This window comes from Stegostoma tigrinum, chromosome 18, assembly GCF_030684315.1.
Source record: "Stegostoma tigrinum isolate sSteTig4 chromosome 18, sSteTig4.hap1, whole genome shotgun sequence".
NCBI lineage: Eukaryota > Metazoa > Chordata > Chondrichthyes > Orectolobiformes > Stegostomatidae > Stegostoma > Stegostoma tigrinum.
In genome coordinates this window covers 28,858,896-28,871,612 of record NC_081371.1, presented here as the reverse complement: position 1 = coordinate 28,871,612, position 12,717 = coordinate 28,858,896, and the positions used below count along the sequence as shown (strand labels likewise).

At 40.4% G+C, this 12,717-nt stretch overlaps 1 protein-coding gene across 1 annotated transcript in view; it reads left to right on the top strand.

The window, feature by feature from the left end:
- Positions 1-12,717, top strand: part of kcnq1.2 (potassium voltage-gated channel, KQT-like subfamily, member 1.2) — a 480,582-nt gene that overhangs the window by 110,378 nt on the left and 357,487 nt on the right. The window contains exon 11 of the mRNA XM_059652242.1: positions 2,928-3,090. Within this exon, the coding sequence (XP_059508225.1) occupies positions 2,928-3,090 (163 nt within the window). The remainder of the gene's footprint in view (positions 1-2,927; positions 3,091-12,717) is intronic.

The following is a 12,717-nucleotide window of genomic DNA, read 5'->3' as shown; positions in this document are numbered from 1 at the left end:
GAAGACTGGCACCTGTGATCCTGGCGTCCTCTGTGGGAGACCAAGATAGAACATCTTTTAGGCACTTCTGGCTGAAGATTGTTGCAAATGTTTCAGCCTCATCTTTTGTACTGATGTGCTTGATTCCTCTGTCATTGAGGATGATGATATTTCTGGAGCTCCACCTCCAGTATGTTGTTTAATTGACCTCCATTATCAGGACTTGACTTTTGCTCAGTCTATCACTTGCTGCTTATGCTGTTTTTGCATGCAAGCTGTCCTATATTGTGCTTTCACCAGGTTGATATTACTGTTAATGAATTCCTGGTGATACTCCTGGCATGCCCTCCTGTATGCTATATTGAGCCAGGATTGATCCCCTGGCTTGATGATAAAGGTAGAGTAGGAATATACTGGGCCAGGAGCTTGCAGATTGTGTTGAAGCACAATCCTGCTGCAGATGGTCTACAGTGTGTCATGGATGCCCTGTCTTGAGTTGTTACATCTGTTTGAAATCTATCCCATTAGCACAGTATGGGAGGTATATTAATAGAAAAGATGAGAGTTTGTCTTTTGACTTCTCTTTGAGAAGGACTGTGTGGGAGTCACTGTACTGATACTGTCATGGACAAATGCACCTGTGGCAAACAGATTGATGAGGATGAGGCCAAGTATATGTTTTCCCTTTTTGCATCCTTCACAGTCTGCTGCAGACTCGGTCTAGCAGTGATGTCCTTTAAGACTCGATCAGCTTAATCGGTAGGTAATGCCACTCTAAGTGATGGATGTTCAATGCCCCACCCAAGGTATGTTATGTATCCTTGTTACCCTCTGCACTTCCTCCAAATAGAGTCATACAGCATGGAAACAGACCCTTTGGTCTAACTCGTGCATGCCAGTCAAAATTCCCAAACTAAACGGATGTTATTTGCCTGCATTTGGCCCACATCCCTACAAACCTTGCTATTCATGTACTTAACCAGTGTCTTTTAAATGTTGTAACTATGCCTGCATCCAACAATTCCTCTGGCAGTTCATTCACACCCAAACCACCTGTGAAAAAGTTGCCCCTCCGGTCCCTTTTAAATCTTTCTCATCTCACTACAAAATATGTCCCCTAGTTTTGAATTTATCCATCGTTTGGAGATGCTACTCACATTATCTTTGCTCCTTATGATTTTAAAAACCTCTATAAGGTCACTCCTCAACCTCCTATGCTCCAGTTAAAAATTTCCCAGCCTATTCAGCCTCTCCCTTTAATGCAAACCCTCCAGTTACAGCAATATTATTGTTAATCTTTTCTGCACACTGTCCTAGTTAATAATATGCTTTCTGTAGCAGGGCAACTAGAACTATTGACAATTTGAAATATCAACAGAGAATAAGGGAAAAGGGGGAGGCTCTTACATGTTACATGGTATGTGGTAGTCCACAGGAGGTTTACTTGCCCATGTTTTATCTTATTCCATGAGATATCATGAAATCTAGAGTCAACATTGGAGACTCCGAGGGCAGCTCACTCCCAACTGTATACAAAATTTATCATGAAAGCTGTCTCAATATCATGTCCCATTTTGCATTTTCTTTTATATTTCTTCACCAATAGTTCACTTCTGCATGCCTGAGTTTGGTGTTGTCTGGCAGGTTTTCAGTAAATTATGATTCCTTAAAGGATGATTATGTCAGGCTGTTGCTTTTCAGGGACTGAGGACGTTTCAGGGTTGATGGGACTGAGTTTGCTTTTGTTGTTTCCGGTGCATAGGTAGGTACAGATGGTCTGGTTGGTTTCAGTGTTATTTGAAACTTTTTAGTATCTGGATATAATTGAGTGTCTTGGCAGAATTAAGAGTCAACCACTGTGCTGTGGCTGTGGAATCTCACATAGCCATACTAGGTAAGGACAGTGGATTTGCTTTCCAAAAGGACATTAGTGGATCAAATGGGTTTTTATGATAGTAGACAATGGTTTCATGGTCATCATTAGACTTTTAATTCAAGGATTTGTTTTTTTTTGCCTCGAATTCCACCATCTGCCATGGTAGGATTCAAATCCAGAACCTGCAGAGCGTTACCTGGGTATTTGGATTAGTTAACCGGTGACATTACCACTGCACCAGTGCCTCCCCATAAGGATATATTGGACAAGTTAGAACTGTTTTCTTTGGGGAGGAGTAAGCTAAGATGAAAATTGATAGTTTTCACAATCATTAAAGGGCCTGGGCAGAGTAGCTAGTAAGAAATTGGTCCTGCTTACATGAGATTTAGTGCTTTGTAAAAGAAGCAAATATGAATTTGGAAATAACCTTGTCACACATTGATCAGTCACAGTCTAGAATGCACTGACTGAAGGTAAGGTGGGACAGATTCATTTGAGGCATTCAAGAGGACATTGAATAGTTGATTTAAACAGAAGCTGTGCAGGGTTATGGGGAAAAAGGCATGTGATTGTCACTAAGCCAAAATGCTCAGATGATGGAGACCTGGTGAGCTGAATGGTGTTCTTTTATACAGTAACAATTCTGCAATTCTGTAAAGATAGGGCAATAATCTGGACAGACTGAAAAACCAGAGGGAAGTTTTTTGCAACATGCTGCCATGATGTCTGATCTAGGTGGAGACTCCTTTTGTTCTAATTATTTACATTAGACAGTTTGAAATGGAGTATGCTGGGTTCACATTAAAGCCATTTTTGATCGTGTTCATGATCGGAAAAAATTATGTGAAATATTTCCAAAATTAAAAACTTCAACATTTCCGCACCATGCTTTCTCTAAAATGTACAGGATCAGTATTTAGTGCTGACAGTAAAATACTAACACTTTCCTAGTTATACAAATGTTCCCTGTAGTAAATATTTTTCAAATTGCAGCACTCATGATGGTAGCACATGTTCCTTTAAGTAGAATTATATTCATTGTTTTCCTTTCTTACTTCTCTTTGAACTATAGGTGAAGAAATATAAAAGAAAATGCAAAATGGGAAGTGATAATGAGACAGCTCTCATGATGAATATTGGAGAAAATGCATTATCAGTCCCACAAATAACTTATGACCATATTGATGAAAAGGATAACAAGAAAGAAGTCAATTATTTTATTGATGAACCCGCAGGTATTTGTTTTATATCTTATGAGATTTTGGATATTAAAATGGCACCAAACTAACTCATCTTGTCTGTCCTGTGCTAGTAATGCCAATGATATGTTGTCACACCATGAACTGGATTTAATGTCAAATTCACTTATAGAAGATAAGCACTTTGAGACACTGCAGTTATGTCAGTGAAATGTTTGTCATGTGTTATAGGTTATGCTGGTTTTCAGGTTCATACTCATTTGCGTGGCATGAATATCATTTAACATGAAGCAGTTTTCAATAATATCCTACCTTCAAGATATAGTTGGTGTTGCACAAGAACCGAAAGATTATTCACAGGTGTAACTGCTGCATCTGCCCCAGGTTTGTACAATTGTGTATGTGATCAATTGTAGCACTCTATGGCATAAGGGAGTGGAGCAGGAGCAAGATCTCCAGCATAAAGGCTTGGTGCTAGCAAGGGAGAGTCAGCTGTAAGATGGGATACGGGCTATGGAGGATTGGGAGAAAAATCTAGGGGAGGACCGATAGCAGAGCCAGGGTAATAGAAGATTAGCAGAACGATGCAGGGGAGACAAAGAGTGAGACTGGGGGCATGGAAGAGTACACTGGGAAGGGCCTAGTGTCCTCTTTGTTATAAAGTAGTTAGGGGTCTAAAGGTCAATGTTAGTGCTGTTGGAAAGAGTGCCCATCTCAGGGTGTTGGCTGGCATCGTCCTTAGAGGGCTTTGAGTTGAACTACAGCATTTAAATTACCCTTGGTGAGATTGCTGTTAGCAATCAGGGCGGCATGGTGGCTCAGTGGTTAGCACTGCAGCCTCACAGCTCCAGAGACCCGGGTTCGATTCCAGCCTCAGACGACTGTCTGTGTGGAGTTTGTACATTCTCCCCGTGTCTGTGTGGGTTTCCTCCGGGTGCTTTGGTTTCCTCCCACAGTCCAAAGATGTGCAGGCTAGATGGATTGGCCATGCTAAATTGCCCGTAGTGTTCAGGGGTATGTGGATTATAGGTAAATGGGTCTGGGTGGGATGCCTCGGGGCGGTGTGGACTTGTTGGGCCGAATGGCCTGTTTCCACACTGTAGGAAATTTAATCTAATCTAATCAATGTCCTTTAAGATTCACAGAAAGGTGAACCTCCCAAAGAGGTGGTGAGTGCAACATTGGACACTAATGTGAGCCTTCAGTAAAGTGTGAATTGAAAAATACCGCACTGTTGCTTCCACAATAAAGAAAATGTCCCTATACTCTTCTGTAACAACAAGGCATGCTTTGTAAAGACAAGACAAAACATTATAAGTAGTTCATTGACTGAACTAAACTCAGCAAACAATGTTGATGCACACGTGAATAAAGTAAAATCAATCTGATGTTACATGTTTAAAGTGGAATTTAAAATGCAACTGTACTTTCAAGTCTTACATTAATGAGAATATAATTAGGCAGGAAAGTTGCTGCTGTGATGTGGAATCTCTCTATTTGACAAGGAGAGTCTTTAACAGGCCACCTTTGGATGCAGCTTTGTGAACTGACAATTTTCACTAATGAAAATCTTATCCAATTTTGAAATCAGATGGTTTACCTTCATGCTGTTTGTCTCTAGAATTTGAAGTATAACCGTGTGAATTAGGTAAATATCATTTTTGAATGGAAATCTGCAGTCCTTACCTGGTCTGACCTACATGTGGCTCCAGATCCATAGTGATGTGGTTGATTCCTGACTGCACTCTAGGCAACTTTGGAGACTAAATGCTGGCCTAGCTACTGATACCCACATCCATTGAATGAATGAATGAATAAATAATAAAATCAATCTGTTATGTGGCCATTTTTCAGTGGAATAGCATAGTTAAAAGACTACTCAGTTCAGGTCTTCAGCTCCACAGTTGGACTTCTTCACTTAAAAATCTTTGTATCTGTGAGAACAAAAGATGTCTCCACTTCATTTGGAGTCAAACTGAAACTATAATGTAAAATATCTTGCAAGGATTTCAACTAGGATTAGGTACCTGACACATTTGGCTACATTTCAGCTTCATACCGGACTGTGCTACTGTTCAGGATGGGTATGTTTCAGGAACCTCCTCCTCATTTGTTGTTCGATTTGTCCACACATCCCCAACTAGATGTGATAAAAGTTACAGAGTGTGACTGTGATCTATTGGTTGAGTAATTGCTGAGCTCCTTATCTGTGCTTCCTGTATTTAGTAGGCAGTGCTGCATTATAACTTTGTTAGGTTATAATGATTCAGATAAAATAGTTTCCTGAAGAACAAAAAATATAATAAATGATCAACTTGAATGTAGCATTAAACAAAATAACAAAAGGAGTTGCTTTATTTTAAGATTTCTCTCAACCTATTTTAATTTGGACATTCATCAAGGAATAGATCTCTAGGGTACAATCAATCATAATTCAGTAATTTTGCACAAACACATGCATTATCAAAATCAAAAGAGTTAGTTATTTGATTCCTAATGTTCTTAACTGAACTTGTAATTAATGGCACAAAACTGTAGAATTTTTTAAAAAAGTCTTCAGCAAATTGGACCAGATTGTATGTGTAAGTAGCAGTCTATTGCCAAATGATTCATGGGAGCAGATGGAACTCATTATTTGCCACTAGTGATTACAGGTCATTACTATTGAACTTGTCAAAGTCTAATGCCCAGAGAAAGACACCATGATGAATAGCTATTGGAAAGTTTTTTTTCAATCGTTAGTTATTGCCTTTCTTTGTTGCCAAGGCTATGTTGAGCATCTCATCAATGCTGCTTGGTTAAAAAGCATATAATGTATTAACAATAGGCAGTAGTGTAGTCTGTTACTCTTGATGCTGTAAGGTAATTTCAATATTTTTTGCTCTACACATTTGCTAAAGATGAGGGGTAAATCTTTGCTCTTAAAAATGGACCTGGCTTGCGATTATTTTTAAAATGCTAATCCTACACTTGCCAGCAGTGTGCCTGTCAATGTGATCATGTGGGAGGCAACATCCTAATTAGCTGTGAATGCATCCAATACCAATCAAGGACAGCGGGTAGGTTTGAGAGGTTAATTGGAAAAATGGCAGAGGTGCGCTCTGCCACTTCAGGACGGGGTCTTCAAGGGAGCCTGTATCATAGTGTGCTTGCTGAAGAGGAGAACACCATCCACAAGAATTGTGTGTGAATACGGCTGTGTTGTTTTGATTCAAAAGGGTCCAGTAGGGTTGAGTGGGGAATGTGGCTGGGGGAGGAAAGCTAAAGAAACATCATAGATCCTTTGGTCCAATGCCTGCAAGTTACCTCCTCAGTAAGTAGACTCAACCTCTGTAATTGGCTCACAATAAGGCAGATGGGCTCTCCAGCTGTGCTGATAGGTTCACTGTTGTTATCTCCCTGTTTTGGCAAGATCAGCAGGAGGCAGGATCACAGTGGGACATGAACCTAGTCCTTCCATCAGGTCTTGCTTTCGGACCAGGAATATTCTGCCCAATTTGTCACTTTATGTTTCTCAGAGTGAATAACATAGGTTCCAATCCAGGATTTAGATAATTGCAAAAAGATTTGCGAATTTTAACATGTGAAATGAATACATTTAACAGCACGCTGCACAGTTTTGGTACTAAAGTGCTATTGATGACAAACCTATGAATCCAAGTTAGTTCTGAAATGCTCCAAAATGTTTGTTTTCTTTTTAAGTGAAGGATTAGGGCACCAGTAAAAATTTGTGTGAAATAATGTCCCTTTGTGGTTTACAGAAGAAAGTTGTGCGTTTCTACTTCCTGCTATAAGTTATGATTACAACTTGAATGTATGCAGTCATTTGCATATAATTAACTGGAAATTTGACTTTTTTTATTTCTATCACTATTATGAAATAAGGTTTTTCACTAACTAATATATTTCATTCACCGACGCCATAGGCTGCAAAACCTAATGTGACATGACTGTTCCCAAGTCAGGAGGAAAAGACTGGATTCCCCTTTGAATTCTCTGGCAGTTTTGGGCAGCAAATATGGTCATGCATAGCACATCAAAACTACTAGTCTTAAAATTCACGAAAACGTCTATTCTCTTCAAGTCTAACATTGATGTGTTTAAATGGAGTTATGTGGATGTTGATGACATTTTCATTCCATTTTCACTGGCTGCCTCCCGACTGCCGCTATTTAAATTATAATTATAACTATATTTAATGCATATATAAAAGCATCTTAAAATAATGTGAGAAAGCAGCTGCAACCAATCCTGATAATACCATAAACATAAACCAGCTAAAGTTTAAAGCCATTTTAGAAAGTTTAGTTATGACAACTTCCTTCTCTCTTTTTCAGGTTTAGTCACTCTAATTTAAACCATACCTAAAAATCACTTGATTTCCATATTATTGTGTTCCTTTTTATGTCTTTGGTAGATTTGGAGGTAGATGAGCACTCCGCTGATAGTGACCACAGTCTGCACACTTTCCATTGCTTCCACATCCTTCCTATAATGTGGCGACCAGAATTGTGTGCAATACTCCAAGTGTGGCCGCACCAGAGTTTTGTACAGCTGCAGCATGACCTCATGGCTCCGAAACTCAATCTACTACCAATAAAACCTAACACCCTGTACTTCACAACCCTATCAACCTGGGTGGCAACTTCCTGGGATCTATGCACATGGACACCGAGATCTCTCTGCTCATTCACACTACCAAGAATCTTACCATTAGGCAAGTACTCTGTATTCCTGTTACTCCTTCCAAGGTGAATCATGTCACACTTACCTGCATTAAACTCGATTTGCCACCTCTCAGCCCATCTCTGCAGCTTATCTATGTCCCTCTGTAACCTGCAACATCCTTCTGCACTATCCACAACTTCACCAACTTTAGTGTTTACCGCAAATTTACCCCATCTGTCTATGCCCTCATCCAGCTCATTTATAAAAATGACAAACAACATTGGCTCTAAAACAGATGCTTGCAGCACACCACTAATAGCTGAACTCCAGGATGTACATTTCCCATCAACCACCACCCTCTGTCTTCTTAAAGCTATTCAATTTTTGATCCAAACCGGTAAATCACCCTCAATCCCATGCCTCAGTATTTTCTGCAATTGCCTACCGTGGGGAACCTGATCAAACGCTTCACTGAAATCCATATACGCCGTATCAACTGCTTTATCCTCATCCACCTGTTCGGTCACTTTCTCAAGGAACTCAATACCCTTCACACAACCGTGTTGACTACCACTAATCAAATTATTCCTTTCTGGATGATTATAAATCCTATCTCTTATAATCCTTTCCAACACTTTACCCACAACCAAAGTAAGGCTCACTGGTCTATAATTACCAGGGTTGTCTCTACTTCCCTTCTTGAACAAGGGGACAACATTTGCTATTCTCCAGTCTTCTAGCACTATTTCTGAAGATAATTATGACATGAAGATCAAAGCCAAAGGCTCTGCAATCTCCTCCCTAGCTTCCCAGAGAATCCTAGGATACATCCCATCCGGCCCAGGGGACTTATCTATTTTCACACCTTCCAGCGTTGCTAACATCTTCTCTTTGTGAACCTGAATGCTGTCTCGTCTATTAGCCTGTATCTCAGTATTCTCCGACAACATTGTCCTTTTCCTGTGTGAATACTGATGAAAAATATTTATTTAGCCCCTCTCCTTTCTCTTCGCACTCCACGCACAACTTCCCACTGCTGTCCTTGACTGGCCCTAATTCTTTTATTCCTGAAATACCTATAGAAAGCTTTAGGGTTTTCCTTGATCCTACCTGCCAAAGACTTCACATGTCCCCGCTGTCTCTTCTTAGCTCTTTCTTCAGGCCCTTCCTGGCTAACTTGTAATTCTCAAGTGCCCTAACTGAGCCTTCATGCCTCACCTTTACATAAGCCTCCCTCTTCCACTTGACAAGAGATTCAACTTCTTTAGTAAACCACGGTTCCCTTGCTAGACAACTTCCTCCCTGCCTGAAAGGTACATGCTGATCAAGAACACGCAGTAGCTGTTCCTTGAACAAGCTCCACATTTCAATTGTGCCCAACCTCTGTGGTATCCTTCTCCATCCTATGCATCCGAAATCTTGCCTCATCACCTCATAATTCCCTTTCCCCAGCTATAACTCTAGCCCTGCGGTATATACCTATTCCTTTCCATTGCTAAAGTAAACGTAACCAGACTGTGGTCACCATCAAGGGACTTGAGGCTGTTTGCATTAGAGAGAAGAAGGTTAAGAGGTGACCTAATAGAGACATACAAGATAATCAGGGAATTAGATAGGGTGGACAGTGAGAGCCTTTTTCCCTCGCATGGAGATGGTTAGCACGAGGGGACATAGTTTTAGACTGAGGGGTGATAGATATAAGACAGATGTCAGAGGTAGGTTCTTTACTCAGAGAGTAGTAAGGGTGTGGAATGTCCGGCCTGTGATAGCAGTAGACTCGCCAAGTTTAAGGGCATTTAAATGGTAATTGGATAAACATATGGATGATAATGCAATAGTATAGGTTAGATGGGCATCAGTTTGATTTTACAGGTCGGCGCATCATCAAGGGCCAAAGGGCCTGTACTGCACTGTAGTGTTCTATGATCTATGATCTATGTTAGACAATCGCTTAAGTACATTTATCTCTGGTGATGTCATTTGTGAATCAGACCTCACTGTGGCGCTGTTTGCCTAATCAGCCAAAATGATTTTCATCACAGGCCTGTCAAAATGTTGCTGTCGAACTGCATCAAGACATAGCCCTGCAGTTTAAATTGGGCTTTGAGTTTGGGAATCAAAACAGCACAGTCTTTACCACATTTCAAAACAACTAACTTTTTTTCCAAGTCAGGTTTTTCCTGATACTGAATCTATCCTCGAGTTTTTCTGTTTGTAGAATGAGCATTCTGTCATAACTTATACCTTCGTAAGGATATTCTAAGGGTAGTGCAGATATGTATTTGTTAATTCTTTATTAGTTTCATGTGGTTGTCCTCAGGACGACACTGTTTATCCTGCGCGACATGGGGGTCATCCTTTTCCAAGCAGTTTTTCCACTATGAATGTTAATTACAGTAAAACCTAGAATAGCACCGCCAGTATTGTACAATAGTAAACCAGTACAAAGCTTGACATGTTCATATAAGAAATTGTAAAGAAAAGTGTTTAAAATGTTCTAAAAAATACTGTAAAACAGCTAATTACATCTGCTGAGCTATTTCAGATTGCTTTCTAAAGTGTTCCATTTTTATTTCCTGATACAATATCTAAATTCTTATTTTTAAACTGACTGTAGCTTGATTCTTTTTCTTTTTAATTGTCCAATAAAGAGAACTAATTATAGATGAACAGATGAGTAATCTACTTTATTTTAGCAACACAAGGCCATGATTTAATAATTCAGCCTCTGAATTCACCATTTCTTTCAATCATTGATAAATGGACCCAAGCTACAATGATCTCTCTTGGGTTCATATCTCTTGAGATCTAGCATTAATTGTTCTAGCGCCACAACCTTTCAGGGATAAGTTCCAAAATACTACTACCCTCGAAGTGACAAAGGGGAGGATATTGATTTCACCCTCCTCAGCAGAAACCAATGTGACAAATAGAATAGAGGTTGAGCAGACAGGGGTAGGGCACAATCTGCTCAGGGTTAGGAAGGTGGGTATTGCAGCATTATCTGTCCTGTCTCATTGTTTGGGGCAATGGCTGGCAAACGAGAACCACAGGTGTCCAAGGAGTGGTCCTTGTTGCAGAAGGCTCCTGTCTGGGCATCTGGTGGAATTGAGTGGCAGAAGGAATACTGCCAATCATAGTGGGAACTTGAATGTGGAACAGTGGGGCTTTATGATCAGGGACAGGAATTGTTTCACCTTGTAGGTGGATCGTATCCTTCCAAGGTGATGATCCAAGTGACCTTGAGGATGAAAGGATGGAGTTTCAGGATGGACTTTAAGACCTGAGTTATTTTAGGCTCAGTAGGTTAAAGAGGGAAATCAATGCCAGTTTAACAAATACTTTAACTCCAGCCTTGCAGTGCCTCACTTACCTGCACTAAAGCAAGGTCCAGCACTGTGGAAGTAGTGAGGTGTGGCTGGACCATAGGACCAATTTTAGAAAGAGGAAACACTTAAAGTGCCTTCACTTTTTTGTTAGTCTCAATCACTATTGGTGGACTGTATCATCTCTAGTACTATAAGATGCAGGCAGAGAGTATCTCAACAATCAGAGCAGGGATCTGAGTAGTGTGCCTCACCCTACTGAAGGCACAGGAGTTACGCCACGTAACAGTTGTCAGAAAAGGAACGTTAATGGTTTGCAGTTGCATGAGCACGTACATGTACATATTATTAAATATTCCATCTTTGAGTTTATGTTCTTTCCCTGAAGTGCAGGGCTTTCTGGGTTTACTTGCGTGTGACCTTTTAATTTATTTCATGATGAAAAAGAAGGCAAAAATTGATTGGACCGACAGGAGGGCGTGAATAAAGTAGTTAGTTATTTGCTTTATGTTTGCGCCATTGACAGTTGGATGAGGGAATGGGGGTTGAACTAGTGGTTGTTAGTTGAATCCCCTGGTGCAAGCAAGTGAACGCTAGAGTAATCAGGCCATCCTTGACATCCTGATGGCAATGTATATTACAAGTGTTGCACAGTCTTGAATCCTATCCTCCTCCTCTGATTTCTTCCAAAGGCAATTGGTACCTCTGCATGCCCAAACCTACTGCTGATCTATTTTGTGTAGTGCGTCACACACAAACATCAACCATTGTAGCTCCTGATTTGTCCAGTCAGCTGGAGCACACCATAATCTCAATGGTTTTGTAATCTTGCACACAACTGCATAAAGACCTTTTTGTAGTTTTTTCACCAGCTACATGCAGGAAATGGAAAACGTTTGACCTATTTCCTCGTGATCTGAGTTCCCGGATTGCCACGGGTAGTCAATGGCATCCTGAACTTGTGAAAAATCAACTCGAGACCTGACTATCTATTTGTCCTGACTAGAACTCATTTAGAAAAACTTGACACAATTAACAGCCATTTGTTGCTTTTTCATTTGTCTTCTATTTATGGGGTTTTGACTGGGGTATAGTACAGACATCTCCATCTGGAGGGTACAGAGACAAAAGGATTAAGAGCAATAGAGATATCGATGGCCACAGATAAGCCATGGTCACTTGTTCCAGTGGAAGCATTTATCTTCCATCAGGTTGCAGATGTTTGCTAGCTCCTGATCTGGCAGCTGAGCCTCCTGAGGTATTTCTGATAAGGAAACTGAAGACCATGTCTACTCAAGAATTTCAAATGTTTCCCATCAGTCCTCAGGTGATTCAACAGGCCGATTCTTGATGCTCAGATTTGACATGTAGGGCGGTATGTCCCATGAATTATTATGTTCTGAAGTGCAGGATTTGCTTCCTGTTCTTTTCATCTCTCTTTCTTTGCCTCATCATTTAAGGGTTGGAATCAAAGTGTGATGTGGCTTGGTAGACAAATTGTTGCCATTCTGAATGATTGATTGGCTGAGAGGAGTTTGTCCCCATTCATGTTAATGTTGCCAGTATGAAAAGCGAGCATCAGGATGTCTTTGAAGCATCTAATTTATCTGCACCTCCCCCCTCCCCCAAGGAAATTGTCCATTTAAGAACCAAAAAAGACTCTAGGAAC